This window comes from Halyomorpha halys, unplaced genomic scaffold, assembly GCF_000696795.3.
Source record: "Halyomorpha halys isolate HHAL.00 unplaced genomic scaffold, Hhal_1.1 Scaffold108.1, whole genome shotgun sequence".
Lineage (NCBI taxonomy): Eukaryota > Metazoa > Arthropoda > Insecta > Hemiptera > Pentatomidae > Halyomorpha > Halyomorpha halys.
Genome location: NW_027112950.1, coordinates 2,051,991 through 2,070,904, shown reverse-complemented (window position 1 = coordinate 2,070,904; position 18,914 = coordinate 2,051,991). Strand labels below are relative to the sequence as shown.

Sequence of the window (18,914 nt, the reverse complement as noted above, 5' to 3'; positions counted from 1 at the left end):
TTTAAATAACTTAACAAACTGATGTTCAGTAAGTTTTGTATTTTATTATGTTTTATTTAATTGTTAATGCTTAAAAAATTCCAAGAAGAAAAGATTAAAGAAAATTTTTGAAGTTAATGTGAAAATTAACTTAAATATTGTGCACTTTGTGTGCTGTACATCTGTGTAAGTACTAGGAACAAGTTACTTAATGAACTTACTTAAGGATTAATAATATTGTTTTATAAACATTAGTTATTAATCTTCTTGTGATATTTTTTATGAATCTGCTACTATATACAGTATTCATTTTAAATATAATCAATTGTATTAGTTTTTATTTTAAAAAAATATTCTATTGATTATTTTTATCTCTAAATGACTAAACAAACTGATTTTAAATACATTTTGTTTTAATAACTTTTTTATTTTGCTTACAACATATCTTTTAAAGAAAGTGTAAGATATATTTATTGTATTTTAACAAAATTTTGTGAGTATTTAAAATAGTACAATTGTTCAGTGAATTGTATAAAATAGTGAACCATCAATTGGCTAAATTATTCAACTTAATTTTTGTTAAAAATAATCTCATCATTAATTCATTACTAATGTAACCTATTATAATTGTTTTTATATAGATTATTTATTTTTATATATTGAAATTTAATCAATTCAGTTTTAACCGTTGGAGAATTCCTATGATAGTTTAGCTAGGAATGATTTAGCAAGTAAAGCACTGAGGCATAAATTTGAGTCCGGCCGTGGCCGTAAATTTATTCTGTTGAATCAGCTTTGGATCATCATAGGGTTAAGTGGGTACCATTTAATTTGGAGGAAAACTTTACTGTTGATCATGATTTCTGATGAAAATTGAATAAATGTCCAATAAAGTCTCTTTTAATATTTACATCCACTATTTTACCATACTGTTTAATGTTTAAATTCAAAGAAAGAATACATAATGGTTGCCTTTCAGTCTTTTATGATTATCCATTCTAATTTGCTTTATTATTGGTTACTATGCTTTTCATTTAGCTTGGAACGCTCTTTTTCTATTTACTTTTATTATTTTATTTTCAAGTCACTTGGTGTATGAACAAAAAAAAATCTTTACTAGTAGAAATGGCAGTAAATCAATATTAGAGGGGAATATGTTGAATTTTAAGTATCTAGAATCCACAATATTTAAAAGAAAAATGAAAGAGGCAAAGGAAGATTGAAGGTAAAAAATGGTTGTTATATATTTTGCACCTGTTCCCTGGAAATAAAAGAATTTAATAGATAATGATACTTTCTTGTTATTTTTGAAAATTAATACAGTAAATTTATTCTGAAGAAAGATACCTTGATAACAGAATTTAAATGACCTTGTAACATGAAATGTCCTGATTTTTACTTGTATACTATTCAAGATGTACACATTTGGAGATTTGGATGAGCATGTAAAGTTTCTAGGTTGTGTGAAGAAAGAATCACTAGACAGGTAATCAATGTAGGCCAATAGGTAAACAGTCGAGAGGTTGGCTGAGAAAGTTATGGAAGGATTGTTAGATCTGATTCTCTAGGACTAAGTTTTTGTGTGATTCAGCTGGTGTATTGATTAGTATTAGGTACTCAACCCCTGGATTTACTAAACCTTATAGTTTAGTTACAGTATTTAACTAATCAAGCATTGAATTTGTTGTTAATTTTTGGAAATTAAAAATTTCAAGATCAACTGACCATTAATTATCTGTTAATTATTTTTAAATTAAAGGGGGGTTGTATTATTAATATTTTGCTTATAATTTTATATTTAAATCGAGTTTCTTCAATTCTTAGTGCAATCTACTTAGATAAAATTCGTAAAGTCATTTATGACGTGAGGACATAAAGTATAGTAACTGCAAAAATGAAAACTTATAGAATGTTAGATTGTTTATTAATTACAATATTTTACTTTCTACCAGAAGTCACTTTATATCATTATTGTCTTAAAAAACAAACTTTCTAAAGATTCTTTCAACAATTAATGAAATCAGCCATAATAAACAATTAATGAAATCAACCTTAATAAACAATTATTGAAATCAGCGGTAATAAACAATTAATGAAATCAGCCTTAATAAACAATTAATGAAATCAGCCTTAATAAAGCCAATGATGCTTCTGATTGGCTCAGCAACTTATTGATATAGCCTAACAAGATTTATACATCAGATTATTTCATGATACTGACAGACCAAACAACATAACCTTAATAAGAACACTAAAAGACTAAATATTTTTTAAGTTTCAGTTGTAAGTAATACATGGAAATTTTCCATGAATTTCAGTTTTTGGCATGAAATATCGATAGTTAATGCATACCTCCTTTCTCTGACATTTAGTGAGTCCTGATTTCAGATGTTTTCGTTAGTATGATTGACCGACCTTAATGGGACCCTTGATTTATGATAGTGTATAATTTGCTTCTGTATGTTGACTATCACTTTTGAATTTCTCATCATTTTTCTAAGTAAGTTAGATTCCCAATCATTTACTATTGAGTAATAATAAAGACCTGAGAAGGAAACATAACTCCTCTTAGAGCAAACACATGTATTGCACTAAACAATAGTGTTACAATCCAGTATTATATCCTTTCTTTAACTACTGTTTTTTTTTTTTTAATTGATAATTTCTTTTCTTTTTTTTTTATTTGATAGCTTCTTTTTTTAGGATAAAAGATTAAAGGCTGTTTCAAATGTTCCTAGATTGAAATTTTATATTAAATGTATGTGATTGACTTCCTGAGGATTTTTCAAAAGAATTAGGTTTGGAATGGGGTTCATTCAGCCTCATGAGTATAACTATGTTGATACTTTAAGTAAATTAGTTGCTACCTAACATAGGAAACCTTTATATTTTTATGCAAACTATAATATGATCATTGTTATATATATGAATAGTTCCTTGTTTACATCTGCATTTAGCACATCAGCCCTGATGATCTACACAGTGGGTCGATTTTCTTTTATTTATGTTTTATTTTTGCCCTAAGAACATTTTTTTATTATATCAATAATAAAAATACTGACAGATTTGTATTTTGACATTTTACATATCATACTTTGGTAAAACTCACCAAACCTGAAATTGTTCTCATTAAGAAACACATTTTTTTTTTTTAATGAGAGACTATACAGTAAAGAGAAATGTTAAATTTCAACTTATGTTACATGTACCCGATTAAATTTTAAATATTTGATACTTATAAAGATAGTATTATCGAAAAATGGTATTTGTGAGCATTGCCTGAACAGGGACGATACTAATTATCAATGTTAATATTTTTAATTTTTAATCAATTATGTAAACTATTGAAGACTATTTAATATATATCATCTTAATACTCAATTATTTTGGTCCCTTATCTTTAAGAAACACAACAAAACTGCTCAGAATATTACCTTTTAATGGTGAAATAATACTTAATCTATCAATTGTCAGTCCTCTCCTTTTCTAAAATAGCTTAGAACACAACCATTATAATTTACTTGTTCATGCAAAATGATATTATTAGATCAATTTTAAGAGTCAGTGTATGTATACATAAATTACATTGGTGCTGAAAATTATAAATATGTATTAGTTGTTAATATATAAATATAAACTTAAATTTATTGTTTTATAAATGTTCAAATCTTTGTGCAGTAGTTCTGATTTGTTATTTTTTTTATAATCATATTAAAATAATAATGTTATAAAAAAAACTAGTTTAAATAAAAATAACCTAGTTTATGTATTGCTGTTTTTAATTTTAGTTTTATTATTATTATTATTGTATTTTAAAATTTATGTACAATGTTTCCATATTTCAACTCAGTTGCCAAAAAACTAAACTCATGTTTTTAGTACTCCTTATTTGTGAAAATATATTTTTAATTTTTGTACCTTGATTTCATTAAGATCTTTTAGTACAAGAGCCTGGTGGAAAAATAGTTAGTTATTTCATCCCAGCCTTTTATTACTTCAATAAAAACTATGTATGACTACTAGTCAAAGTTGATGTGTCTGCTAAGTATAGTTTAGGGGAATAAAAAATGGTGGCTGTTTCAAAACATTAAAACAAAATTAATTTTTCATTTGGAGCTCCAAATCTTTAAAACTACCTACAACAATAGAATACCTATTAGAACATTATTTAAATTAGAGTAAATTTTGTTCCAACAACTAAGAATCACCATTTTGGGAATTTATTTTGGCGAATATCATGAAAACTGCTAATCCCGCAAAGATAAATGTCATAAACTACTATATAGTACATTACACTAGCATTAATTTGAGTGCTAACAGACATCTGTATATCTATTGGTTCCTGAGATATAGGCTTCCCAAAATAAATTCAATAACTACTGTTTTTTTAATAAAATGTTGCTTTTTAAAAAAGGTATATCTGGATAACTAACTATTAAACGTAAACAGCTCTATTAGGGCTCATATATTAGCAAATTTGCTCTATTAATTGGGGTGAAATAACTGACTTTTTTCTCCTTTTGGGCTTTTGGACTATAATGTGCACTGTCCTATATTCTGGCATATCTGGCCTATACTGGTAAGACTTAGCAACTAAATAGAACTAATAACATCATGAGGTGTGCCTTGGCTTACTCCACAATGTTGTTTTATTACTCTCTATTTCTGTGGTTCCAGTAATGACTGCACTCTAGAGATACGACATCGATGTTTAATACTAAACCATCTATGTTAAAAAAAACATCGATGTTTTTTTTTTTAACCATTTCAGTTACATAAATACTGTTCTAAAGACTACGCATGCTCCAGCCAGTCAAAAGTGCTTTTTCAATCAACCAATAGGACATGGACTCCAAAAATCATCAATGTTTTAAAATATTGTTGGTTACAATAGATTACCTAAAAAACATCGATGTTTTTGAACAACTATTTCAGAAACATAAGGTCTGTTCCAACGATCACGCATTTTACGGCCTGTCAAAAGTGGTTTTTGAAACAAAGAATACGACATCGACTACACAAAACATCGAAGTTTTTAAACATCGTTGCTTACAATACATTACCCAAAATACATCGATGTTTTTTAATATCCATTTGAGTTACATAAGGTCTGTCAGAAGTGGTTTTTGAAACTAAGAATCCTATATCGACTACAAAAAACATCGATGTTTTAAAATATCGTTACTTAAAATACATTACCCAAAATACATCGATGTTTTAAAATATCATTGGTTACAATACATTACCTAAAAAACATCGATGTTTTTGAACAACTATTTCAAAAACATAAGGTCTGTTCCAACGATCTCTCATTCTACGGCCTGTCAGAAGTGGTTTTTGAAACTAAGAATCCTATTTCGACTACAAAAAACATCGATGTTTTAAAATATCGTTGCTTACAATACATTACCCAAAATACATCGATGTTTTTGAACTACTATTTCTGAAACATAAGGTCTGTTCCAACGACTACGCATTTTACGGCATGTCTGAAGTGGTTGTTTAAACAAAGAATCCGACATCGACGTTTTTAAACATCGTTGCATACAATACATTACCCAAAATACATCGATATTTTTGAATATCCATTTGAGTAACATAAGGTCTGTTCCAACGATCTCGCATTCTACGGCCTGACATTCAACATTTGACACCGTCCAACTCTTTTCCTAACAACAATACGATATTTTTTCATAAGGTTTAATTGGTACTTATTTATATTAAACAACATAAATAATTCTTTTTTTTTTTTTATTAGGAACTTTGAATTTTATGTAGGGGCTACTAGAACTGCAGAACGTGAAAATTCCCTAGTCCTCAAATGTTTTGATTATTATAGTATATGTATACTATTTCGCTACTCACATAACAACTAACTAAAAAATACTACAAGATAAAATATACTTGTTAGTTACATTATTCTTTCATTAGTTGTATAAAATTCCAGCGCAACGTATAATCATAGCATCAAGAAGCTGACCTAGGATTCAAGTTTAAAAGGAATTAGCGTCGGTCATTCACGTTGTTAAAACAAAGTAGCCGGCTTTAGTGATCGTACGTTTTTTTCCTGGAAAAGTAGACTGGAGTAAAGAGGAAGGGAAAGTTTCTGTTCAAATCATAAACGTCTATTTAATAAATTTATATAACAAAGATTTAAATTTTACATGGCAACTAATCTGTAACCGTGGTGTTTCTAGACACAATATTCAAGATAAAGACTAGAATCTTTTTTATGAAATTTTTGAGATAAAAGATGAAATTAAAATACACAAATCAGTCTACTTAATCCGAGAAAAAAAATATACATTTCTATGTACAGTGAGGCATTAAGATCCACACACCATGCTAGAGGAACTTAAGTATTGTTGTTATGACTTAGGATATTTATATAAACTTGCTTCTTTTCATCAACTTTCAACGGTATAGCGAACTTCCAGAAGTTAGAAAAAATTCTAAGAGATAAAACAAAATATTAGATACCAAACAGTAATAAGAGTGCTTACTTTTTTGTCCTCATTTTGATATCTATTAACAAGCTTCTGTCCCCCCCCCCCAAAAAAAAATCTGAAGTGGCATACTAATGTATTATTCGTTTGGAATGGTTTTTATTGTTTCCAAACAATTTTACTTTTTATCGTTTTTTTTTTATTTTAATTTTAATAGTATGATCTTTTTTTTTTTAAGATAGTTTGATAATGCTTTAATCAAAAAATTAAGTGGAATTAACTAAGACCGCTGCTGTTATCGCACTATTCTGCTTTACTTAAATAGTGGCACATCGGACAAAATAAAATTATTTTATTTTGTGTTTGACGGATTCTCTAGATTGTACCACAGATTATGGTTACATTTAGACAACCCTACAAGTTTTGGGATAGTTTTGAGAAGGAACAGCAAAGAAAGAAACTCCTATCTACGGTAATATCTAGTATCTAATATACGTCCGGATAATATCTAAGGTACGTCCGGTTCAAAAAAAAAATCAAACTTTTTTTTCAGTTGTTCTACTGTTCAAGCAAAGCAGCGATATACTAATATCTGTCGGTTTGGGTGTATTATTTAAAAGGGCTGTATATAAAGCTAGAGAAAGTGGATATATAAAGCTAGAGAAAGTGGATATATAAAGCTAGAGAAGTGGTAATTTATACTGCTTCATGGATCCTTGAGCTATAGTCCCAGATCCAGTAACGGCTAGGCACTTAGCTCTTCGACAAAAATCGGATACATCATCGTGGTAACCTCCACCCCAATATCTCTAGCGTCTTCCTTATTCCGAAATGGCAGTCTTCGTGCACTGCGCCCACTCTTTCCCTTCGGCCCTACTGCAGTGCTTGAAGTCTGTTATGCAAGACCTTCTTGAAAGAACATCGGCGTCGATGTCAAATCGATATTACCGATATTTGGTTCTCCTGAAACCTCTCAATCCATCGAGCTACCTGTCCTTTATGGTTGTTTGTTAAGATTCAAAAGTAAAAAGGATAAAAAGATTGTTAAGATTTTGTCGAGGTGGTTGTGCAAGGTAATCTGACTCCAATTGATTATGTTATGTACTTTAGACCAGAAGGCCTAGACAATGCGTGTTCAATTTAGGTAAGGTAGTTGATTAGGAGGTGAATAGATAGGATGATGTTGAACGCGGGGGTGGTGGACACAAATAAAAGTTTTTACTGTTTTATTAGTTACGGTTAGATAACATAAAACGTTCTTACTGTAATGAGAACTACCAACACAGCTACATAACAAACGCTTGGCAACCTTCCAACTGACTGGCCGTTACAAACGGTAGAATCGATATATTCACAGTTTGCCACTGAACAACATGTATACAATAAAAAATGAATTTTTACATCTCTCTTTAACAGATGAGATATACGGGTGTCAGCCGTAAATCTCTGAGGATGGTAACGCCGTCCTACAGGGTACTGTTCCTGTAGGAACGAAGGAGATATCCAAGCTCGGAGGATAGCCAGCCTCTGAGTCATGCAAAAAGATAGCTTCGTTCTACCGAGTACTATTCCTGCAGAAACAAAGGAGTCATGTAAGCCCGGCGGGTGCTACGAAAGGATAAAAGGTAGAAGAAAGAGGAGGTAACTACTAGGGAATAAGCCTTAAATAAGACTTTTCATATCAATTATAAGTTGGATGAATACCCTGAATATCTTATTTGCTGTCCCAAGTAGGCATTATTTTAGCACCATCGGTGGGATATTGATTCTACTAACAATACAAAGGCCGATGAGAGGCACTGCCTGTAAGAACTAACTTTTTTGTGATTTAGTATATATTTTTGGGTAAACATTATTTATTAAATAAACATATTTACAATTATGATACTATTTACATGTTCATATATAAAATTGTGTACATTTTACTGAATAAATGAGCACAATAAATGGTTAGAGAAAACATAGGTGGTACTCCAAGGTGAAACGAACTGAAATCTCTTCGTCTTGGCGGGAAGCGATAGCGGTGTCCCAGATAGATAGTGTCGCTACATTTCAAAGAAGGAAATATCGACACAAATACTTGTGAAAATGCTTCAGAGCCTTAGCGATTGCCAAGATGTAGACATTTGGTGGAGGGGGGGGGGATTAATTGACTGAAAGGTAGTAGTGCTGCTACAGTGTTTTCGAGAAGAAGGTGACCGTCCTCACGGCTTTAGTTTTCTCAAGATCTACTTAAAATGCTTCTAGAGCTATGAAGTGTCCAAGAAATTGAACTTATCTTTCTGGCAGCTGGCACTTCGTTCTGCTCAGTTTAAGATTTGGAGTAGACAGTTTCAGCAAACTTCTTCAAAATGTTTTAAGTGTAAGTCCTGCTAAATCAGGTATCTTTTCCAATTTAGTTCCAGTCGAATGGTCTCTATCAAACACTAAAACGTAGCAGGAGCATTGCATAGTCCAAATAGCATGACGTTGAATTGCCTTAAAGCTGTTTCCATCGGAAAAGCTGCTTTTTCATGGTCTTCTTGATTTGTATCCAATAACCAATATCCACGTTTAAAATCCAATGAGGAAAATCGCTGAAGTTATATAAGTCTAGAAATGCTCTAAACTTCATCTTCGAAACAAATCAGAATGGAAGTGATAAGAATTTTTTCTCGATTTGAGACTGTTTTTCTCTCATACAAAGGCATAAAACCTTAAAGATGTTAAGGTGCGTCAACATGTTGGCCGCTCGTTACAAATCGGAGGCTTGTACAAATGCTCGGTAAACAAAGAGCGGACCATCCACATGTCAGTGTTTTTCAAAGAGGAAAAGATGGCGAAGGTACAGGTGGTTTCAGCTATTGCACTAGGATTATATTATTTTTATTACAAAAAAAGGAAAGAAAATTAAATTAAATATAAATAAGATTAAATATAAAACTTATTATAAAAAGTAACCACAAACACCTTTAACCTCCTAACAGCTCTCAATTGCAACTAAACAAAGAACAATGGTGGAGATGCTACGCGAGCGCTCACACGAACCCCCTTTGATTTGTGTCCAAAAAACCGACTCTCGACGGATCGGCAACGAGCTTAGGCCAACTCGTACCAGCCAAGCCAAGCCACACATCCACATCCCCGCGCATGTCTGAGTTCGCCACGGCTTGGCCAACATGTAGAGACCCCTTTATATGGATTGAAAAAGCAGAAATTCAGCTTTGCACCAGTTGCAGTTATGTTGGATTTGGATAATATTGTAAGAAGTTATGAATTTCGTGAACGCGTGGCATTGACATTAAAAAAATCAAGACCATAAAATTTCTGATTTATATGAAAAAAAAAAACTGTAGTTAAAGGCTTCTAAAGACGCTAACCACTTTTGACTTGAATTTGACTTATTTTTTCCAAAACAAATTTTTTTTTTCTATTTTGCTGGAAGCGACTTTTGGTTTTTGTAATTTTTATACACTTCAACTCATTAAAAACGATAAACAATCTTTTTTTATTTTTATTCTACACTCAAAAACCGATCGATTGGTATATAAGGTGCAGAGCGAAAGCAGCTCACAATAAAAACAAATCCTAAAATTAAATTAAATATTTTTATTCTCGGTTCCTAGGATGTATTGGCTAGTACCTTTGGACACTAATCTAATATTTTCCGACCTAGTGTCACTAAAAAAAAAATCATTGAAATCGGTAATCAGAAGTGCATAGCCTTCTCTTGTTAGAAGCATCATTGAAGGAACGATTTGGCACAGCTGAAAATTTAGAAAAATTGAAACAACTGATTTTGGTTCTAAACGACTTTGATAACTACGGTACGGTTTTGATAACTTATGATTTTAAACGCAAATAGTGAATTGATGATTGAAATCATAAAACATGATGATGTTAATTACAATGGTTCCAACTACTAAGATTCGCTTTCTTTCATGTCTTTTTGTGAGTTAACTCACAAAAAAATAAAAAATATCTTAAAGTTTAATTAAAGTTAAATATTTTAGTCTTAACTATTAGAACTTTAGAACCGCATTTTTCAATCTTATCAAAATTATTATAATAACAGAAACACTCTTCTTCCATTATAATAGGATATGTTCATAGTAAACTAAGGAATAAGTTTTCGATAGCCCCCCTTCCCAATGTCACATTATACAATTTTCAACATAACCAATTTAATATTAGAAATTATTATTATTTAATTGTTCATCCTTTTTTAAAAAAAAAATTTAATATTTTGATAATGAGTACTTTTTATTTAAATAACTCTGATTGGGTATCAGTTGGGTACACTGTTTCTCTGATGAAAATTTTGCAGCTGATAAGTCTGAACACCCTTTACGTTACTCCGACCTCAGGATCTTCATAGTTATAGTGGTACACAGTTAGTAATTATGTTTGCAAAATCAGGGGCTATAGCCATTAATTATGGCAACCAACAACAGGTACGTGGAATGGCTACTCTCAAAGCTATATCTTTACGATTAAAGTCAGTTAAGAACATTCAGAAAATAACCCAGTCCATGAAAATGGTGTCAGCTGCCAAATATACTAAGGCTGAAAGGGATTTGAAGCAAGCAAGGCCATATGGTGAGGGAGCGAAATCATTTTATGAAAAAGCAGAAGTGGCCCCAGTTTCAGAAAGTCCAGATAAAATACTTATAGCCTTGACCTCTGATAGAGGTTTGTGTGGAGCTGTTCACACACAGGTATCAAGACAGATTAGAACTGAAGTTTGTGAAGATCCTGAACATACCAGAGTGATTTGTATTGGTGACAAATCTCGAGCCATTCTTCAGCGTTTATTTGGAAAAAATATTCTGATGGTTGCAAATGAAGTTGGCAGAAAACCTCCTACATTTCTGGATGCTTCAAAGATTGCTCAAGAAACAAGCAGATATAACTTTTCATCAGGTAAAATAATATATAACAGATTCAAGTCTGTTGTTTCGTACACAACTTCCGAGTTACCTCTTTTCAGTCAAGCAGCGATTGCAGCTGCTCCTAAATTGAGTATTTATGATTCGATTGATTCTGAAGTGCTTCAGAGTTACATGGAATTTTCAATGGCTTCATTACTTTACTATGCCATGAAGGAGGGTGCATGCAGTGAGCAATCTTCTAGAATGACTGCCATGGATAATGCTAGCAAGAATGCAGGCGAGATGATTGATAAATTAACATTAACTTTCAACAGAACTCGACAAGCTGTTATCACTCGTGAACTTATTGAAATTATATCAGGTGCTGCAGCTCTAGAGTAATTTATGTAAATTTGGATTAACTGAAAAAATCCCAAGATAGTGTAAAAGATTCATGATTAGTGAAGCCTTCCTTAAATTAAACCATTTCATTTTGTATTTACTTTAATTGTTATGGTTATAATAAATACAACTGGAATGAGAAAATAATTATGTTTGTAATCCTCGATTCTTAGTTAAGATTTTAAAAATTGTTTAGTATTGTTCCATTTTTAAAATATCATAATTTCCAATGAAAATCATGGGTTTGTCAAAACTTACAGTTTTAATTTTGAGTAATGGCTTTGCTGAGAGATATTTTGATTTGAAATATTTTATTGTGGTTATTTATTTCTGGGCATATTATTGATCTGTTTTGAATATTACATAAAATTGGTAGCACATTTGATTAAAAAAATATTTATGATGCATTTTGTAATGGTTAATAAATCACAAACTTTTTTTTTCATATTATATTTTAATAAAAACCTTAAAATTAAAAATTTAGTTTTATTATAGTACAACTGTAATGAAAAGTCTTTTAACTTACTGACAATGTTTGGAAAGTCAATGATGTATATTCATCAAATGAAAACAGTTCATTAAAACTTTTTAATTTTGATTTTTATACTGGTTAAAAAAAAATCAAAGGATTGTTTTAGGGACATCTTGTCTCAAGCATCATGTACATTTTCGTTTTTTTTCTTATTTCAGAATATCTCATGAACAACAGGTTGATTTTTATCTTTTTAGATGGTAAAGAATATTTGTACTAATATTCACATATATATTTTTTAATTTTTTTTTTTTGGCAGTTGAAGTATTATAGATCAAGCAATGATATGTGTTTTATTTTTGCTACAAACGTTTCAGATTTGATAAAAATTATGATTAAAATCAAACCATTTAATATCTAACAATGAGGATATAGTTAACCATGGATTATATATATGAGGAGAAGATGACTGTGGGTGCGGTCTGTAAAGAACACAAATAATTAAAAACTTATTTATTAATGCCAACATTTCAGCCAGAATTTCAAGCCTTCATCAGGGCTAAGAACCAAAACAAGTTCTTCAGTGACCGCACCCTCAATCATCTTTTTATACAGTAATCTTTATTATGATATTAACGATACGGATATTAAAATTTAATATCCAATATTTTATTTACACAGGTGAACCTTATTAAGCATCTTTTATTGTCTAAATAAATGTTTCTACCAAGCAAATTGACATTTAGTTCAATTATAAAAAGATTTTGAAATTTATATTTGAAAAAGTTACTATTGCAATTATTGGACAAGGTTTAATACTAAATCAATTATTAATTATGTCTGTGAATAAAAAGTCATTTTAGAATTGTATAAATGAAAAAAAAAAAAAAAAATTGGAAATTGGCAGATGCTGCACTTCAAGGATCATTCTCATCATCTTGGGACTTAGTTCTAGAATCATGAGTTTGTACTTTCATATTTTATAAGGGAGTGAAAAATGCTGGTGGGGATAAAATTGGTTTCTGTATGAGGAGTGGAGGTGTTCCATAATAGGCTTAAGTGTGCTTAGTTGACTGGGTCTAATATTTTCCCTTATGAAAAGTTTTATTCTAACAATTTCCTCAGAATGAAGCTAAACTATAAATATACACAATAGGTATTAATATTTGATCAAATGCTAAGCTAATTATTTGAGTGTGTGTGAGAGAGAGAGATTTTAAGAAGATTAATATCAAAATGCTTCGTCAGTCACCTATGTATCACCAAATTTTTGGTGGAGGAAATAAGTAAAATAGCAAAAATCTGCCAACTGGTCAGAATTGAGGGGTCTTAAAATCATTTTACTACTGAAATATGAAGGGAGAGGGGGGAGGTTTAGTTGTGATTAATATATAAAGAACTAGAAAAAAAATTGGTTCGCTATTACTGTCATTTTGGGACATTTATTTTAGACCTGTAGGTCAAAAATTGTAAATTTAATTAAATTTGTATGTAGTAGAAAATATTAAAAAAAAAAAAATTAGCTTCTTTAATTTTGTTATACAATTATAGAAAACAAGCTCCAGCTGCAGGAAATTTTTATGATCAACTATTTTATATTGTAAAGAGGTGGATAAGAAATAATATTCAGATTAACAGAAAAACGTTGCTGGCATGTACTATAATCCTAATCTGGGTTGCCATCTTCTTTAATAAGAGATGTTGAGTAAAAAGTGTGACAAGTAGAGAGGAAGGGGGAAAAGTAAATTTAATAATTTACCAATAAGTATGTAAAAATTGATTAATAGAAAATGTAAAACTTTTTTAAAGAACTAGGAGTAGTTTGTAATAAAATTTAGTTTAATTATTTAAAAAAACAAAACTTAAAAATGGATCTCAGGCAAGATTTGATTTGAATAATCACATTAATTTAGAAATAGGAAAAAGTATTAACACTAATAATTGCCAATAGTAGCGAATTTTCAGTCACCAGCACTTCACAAATCTTTCTGCGGAGTATTTGGTCACAAACCTAGGGTAGAGGACAGGAAGGTGCCTTGGGAGACCAAACCAGGTATACTTGGGCCATTCTCTAATAACCCATCTCTTTGCTCTCAGAGGTTCATAGAAGTTCTGGAAAGTGTCCTTTTAAATTTTATAAAGAATAAAAAAATTTCTTGTGAAAAGTTAGAGCCCATTACTGTCATAAATGTATTTCGAAAGTTTTAATTTATAAGATTTCTAAAATTGAAATACTTTTAACATAACCGCTCTTCCTCTATCTGAAAAAGCTGCAAGCATTGAGGGCTTCCCCACAAATTAATTGTAACCCTAAAAAAGTGCCTTGAGTTATATTTTGTGTTACATATTACTTTATGATCCAAGAACAGGTAGAAGTGTTTGCCATCTTGTTGGTAGCTACATGCCCTGAAGACACCAGCTTTGAAAGGACAGGCATCACCATCTTTTCAGACAGTCTGTCTGCCCTTCAAGCCATTGAGGCACCTAAGGTCACCTCTACATAGGTGAGTGAGTGTAAACAAGCCTTAGAGGCATTAGCGAGCTTAAAGAAGCTTAAGTTAGTGTGGTTTCCAGGACATAAGGGAACACAGGCAATCAGAAAGCAGTTTGCTAGAAATGGGGCTGAGCACCCTCCTATAGGACCAGAACCATTCCTAGGCATTTCTAAAAGGAGTCTGAGAAAAGTAGTTCTTGACTGGGCATGGAAGATAGCAGGCAAAGAGTGGAAGGAATGTATAGGGTTGAGACAGGCCAAGACTTTAATAACTAAACCCTTTACTTCCTAAAACTAAGTGGCTGCTAGGCCTATATAGAAATGAACTCTGATTGTTAACAGGAGTTCTTATAGGTCATTGCAGACTTAAAATACATCTCAGGATTTGTCAAGTAGTTCACGATGATACCTGCTGCTTATGTGGACAGGCCCTGGTGTCTGCCTTACATTACATAGCAGATTGTGGCAGGTATGCGTCACTAAGATTGAAGCTTCCTCTATAGATTCGGCATCCTTTTTTTCATTTCATTAGAAAGTCAAAAAAGAGAAATAAGATACATATATAGAGGAATAAGATACATAAAAGAGCCATTCCATTGATTTGTCTTGGGGTAGGCAAAAAGGACCAATAGGCCCACTTGTTTCCCCCATCATTACCAGTACCAGTATGATCCAAGGAAGTCATGAAAAATTGGAGAATTTTTGAAAATTAGTTTATTCTTTCCAAATTTCGACTTGGAAAAAGAGGCTTTTTTAATTATAATCCTTATGTATTATACACTCAGGGAGCCGCGGTAGCACCATAGTAATGCGCGAGGCTACTAACACCAAGGGTCCTTGTTCGAATTCCGCTGGGCAGAAAATTATTTTCTGTTACCCTGTAGTCGTGAGTCAACTCCTGTGAGTTCTGGAGCCCTCCTGGGATCCACCCAGCCTCATAAATCGGATACCCTTAATTGAGTAAAAAAAATGGCGGTCGAGCGTGATTCTGACCAAATCACCTCCTTGCACAACCATTAGTCTAGTAACAGTACTTCCTTACTGAGTACTGAACCCCTGACACTCCATGGGTTATAGTGGTACAGATTTTAATTTTTTAATTATACACTCAAATACATTTATAAATTACATTATTTGGGTTATAATTTACACCATTATTAAGAAATCTTTACTTTGATAGTAGCCATGGGCCTCCTCTTGCTGCTCTAGCTCAAGTAATAAACACCTCTAATGGTTCTTTTACAATTGATGTTGGCCTCTACATTCGTGCAAGTATGATTCAGTTTACTCGATAAAGTTGATTATTTTTTTTATTTATTTAAGAAATGTTATTACTCACATATAAATAAAAACTATAGGGTTGTCAAGGAAGTAATTTCGGTTTCTTAATGTGAAGTAATAATCAATTTTTCCATGCCAAAAATGAACTTTTTCCATTCAAATATCTTCTATTTTGTTGAATTACCTTTTACCATCTTTCTAGTAACTTCTCGATCTTGTGGTCGTAGAACTTCTAATCCTTATCAGAAAAAAAAATCAACGAAATGCAATTTACGGTCAATTTCACTAAATTGACAGCGTGACTTTTTTCTGATGCAATTCTGCTTTCGATATGATTTTTGTTCATGCTTGGACTATGATCTTTTCGATTAACATTATTTTAGACTATCTGTTTTTCATCACCAGTAATAATTCCGTTCGGAAAAGGATCGATTGCATTAGGTTTGAAGTTTATATTCAGTTACATTATAACTGAATACAAACCGTTAGCTCTATGGAAAATGTGAATGTCAGATTTGACTTCATAAAAGTGAACGCTCTTATTAGTTATCATTTATATTTTGGAAGTAGGAGTCTCAGTAATCAACTGTGTTTTAGTTGCTTGAAAGTTTATATGATACTTATTTTACATTTTTGGAAATAAATCAGTTATGATTCAAACTTATGTAATATTGGACTTGGAAACTACAGGACTTCCATCCACTAATTATGGGGATACGAAAATTACTGAATTATCTTTGATATCTGTTTCTCGTAAGCATTTTGATAATATTTCTGTAAGATGTATACCGCGAGTACTTAATAAGCTAACGATGTGTTTCCATCCCCAAAGATTTATCGCTGAAGAGAGTAAAAGAATCACAGGTCAGTCAAAATTAAACAGTTGATTTATCAATTAATATTATAATAGATTTTGTTTTTATATAAGTCCTTTAAGCCATTACTTAAAAGAAAGGAATGGTTTATTTATCTTTATAGCTGATAGGGCTTATTGAAGTTTATAAATTTATTAAATTATATTATTTGTTACTGTAAATGTTTTAGTGTCAGATCATAATCTCATAATCATGCTATTTAAAAAGGACAGCCTCTTTTTCTTTTGTAACTCTTAACTGTGGAACCTGTTGAATCAATTATTAATTTTACAAAACTAACAGTTATAAAAAAAAAAAAGAACTCTTTCCTTCTTGCTTTAAGAAACGTAACAGATATAAAAATTCAAAAATCCATCCAGTATGACTGAGTTCCTCCCTTTTTCAATCTTCATCTCTAAATACTATGGACTACTTGTTGATTAAGCTTTGCTCCTCATGCTTTTTTACAGTTTAAATTACATCCTGATGTAATTATCTTATTCTATAATATAATATATAAATTATATATATTTTTTTAGCTTATTCCCCTCTTCCTTAACACTCCTTTTCCTTGTTTCTTACTAACCAATCAAATCCCAAATAGTGAAAATTATATTTATTTGAGGATATGTTCCTTATGAGGATCCTTCATAAGCCTTGATGCCAGTTACTATCACATGACATGCATACAGTCTAATAATTAATTATTTAATATATAACGATAGAAGGTGCTCTTCAAACACAGGCATAATAAACTGAAAAAATTCAAAATTAAAGAAAGAAAAAGAGGTGCAGTGTGAGTATCTAGTGCAGTATTTTGAAAATAGAGAGATAGTAATAAACAGGTAATATGTTTTCAATAATTTAAAATATCTTTGTTTAGCTTATAAAGAAAAACTAAATAGAAAAAAATAAAATGTTTAATTATAGAAGTATTATTGTTTTAAAATTTTAAAGAAATGTTATTAAAGTAGTAAGTAGTAAAATGGGCCTGAAGTCATTAGCATTGTTAGATAGTAGCAACAGTCATTACACAGATAGCTACTATCTATCATCTAACTTAGAGGTTCCCAATCTTTTTCTGTGTTTAAGGCTTCCTAAATAATCGGATTTTTGACTTTCTTGAAAAATTGGAAAACTCGTGTTTAAAGCGATTACCCATTTAACAGCAGAATATTAAAAACAGATACTATTTTCCATGGGATAATATAAAATATCCAATTTCAACTGAAAATAATCACATTGGACTCGAAAGTTGCTAAATTCTTGGAATTTTGTCAGCATTCACGATTGTTAGCGTAAAAATTGGAGAATTGGAAATTCTAAGAAAATTGTTGAATTGTTTAAATGGAATATATCGCGGCGTCCTTATGGCGGGACATTTCTCGCACTTTGGGTGTCACTGATCTAACTCAATGGTTCCCTACCCATAAAAGTCAAGGGACTATGAGAAATTGAACCATGTAAGGCTTCCCCTTACTTCTGACTTAGAACAAAAGGGGATCCCATTGAAGATATTTGAAAATTAGGTTGCTTAAAAGTGCATTTTTAATAGTGTTTATCGGTTATTTGCCTATAAAAATCTGTGAGCTGACATAAAAACATCAGGAAATTTATTTTAAAAAGTTAATAAAATAGTTATAACAATAAATAACAACAAATCCACAGGTTTGTAGACCCTCCTCTGGCCAATCTATGTCCAGTTAACCATTGCCAGTTTGGTGAAAAATGGCGTACAAAATGTATGTCTGTGATATATATCTTATTTTATACCAGATCAGCCTGGTGGGCCTTACATGGTTGATATAACTTATATTATATATATTTTTTAACAGTTGATTAAGAGGGGGTATAGTCATACTTATGACACCCCTAACTATATACAATGTTCTTATTAAAAGAAAAAAAAAATAGTAAAATAAATAGATAAGAATAATGCTTCTTAATAAAAGAGGAAAGTAAAATTAATAATAAAAAATAATGATATTGGCACACTTAAATAAAACAAACAATTGCCTTCTAATAGTAAAAAGAAACAAGTTAATTTGAAAAAGGGAAGAGAGAAGAAAAGAGAAAAATAAAAAAATAATAATAATAAGTAAATAGAGGTAGTGTAACTATGAATTAATTTTATAT

The 18,914-nt window shown here is 30.9% G+C and overlaps 2 protein-coding genes and 1 long non-coding RNA gene across 4 annotated transcripts in view; 2 read left to right on the top strand and 1 right to left on the bottom strand.

Annotated features, from left to right (window-relative positions):
• Positions 1-3,073: 3,073 nt before the first annotated feature.
• On the bottom strand, positions 3,074-5,117 carry LOC136796562 (uncharacterized). The gene is made up of 2 exons (XR_010844293.1): positions 5,043-5,117; positions 3,074-3,571 (listed from the first exon to the last, which is right to left on the bottom strand). It is a non-coding gene; the product is annotated as an uncharacterized lncRNA (long non-coding RNA).
• A 5,601-nt stretch (positions 5,118-10,718) lies between these two features.
• Positions 10,719-11,824, top strand: ATPsyngamma (ATP synthase, gamma subunit). The gene has a single exon (XM_014415942.3). It carries the CDS (start codon positions 10,808-10,810, stop codon positions 11,675-11,677), a length of 870 nt encoding a protein of 289 aa, XP_014271428.1. The 5' UTR covers positions 10,719-10,807; the 3' UTR covers positions 11,678-11,824.
• A 4,621-nt stretch (positions 11,825-16,445) lies between these two features.
• Positions 16,446-18,914, top strand: part of LOC106677796 (uncharacterized) — an 18,335-nt gene continuing 15,866 nt past the window's right edge. The window contains exon 1 of one of the 2 annotated variants that reach the window (XM_067050616.1): positions 16,446-16,677. In XM_067050616.1, coding sequence (XP_066906717.1) covers positions 16,575-16,677 — 103 coding nt within the window. In that variant the 5' untranslated portion in view covers positions 16,446-16,574. Of the gene's footprint in view, positions 16,789-18,914 lie in introns of both variants that reach the window. The other variant, XM_067050615.1, reaches the window with a different exon arrangement.

Excerpts from the sequence above, each read along its gene's own strand:
- ATPsyngamma (XM_014415942.3), top strand. The coding sequence starts at position 10,808 with ATGTTTGCAAAATCAGGGGCTATAGCCATTAATTATGGCAACCAACAA.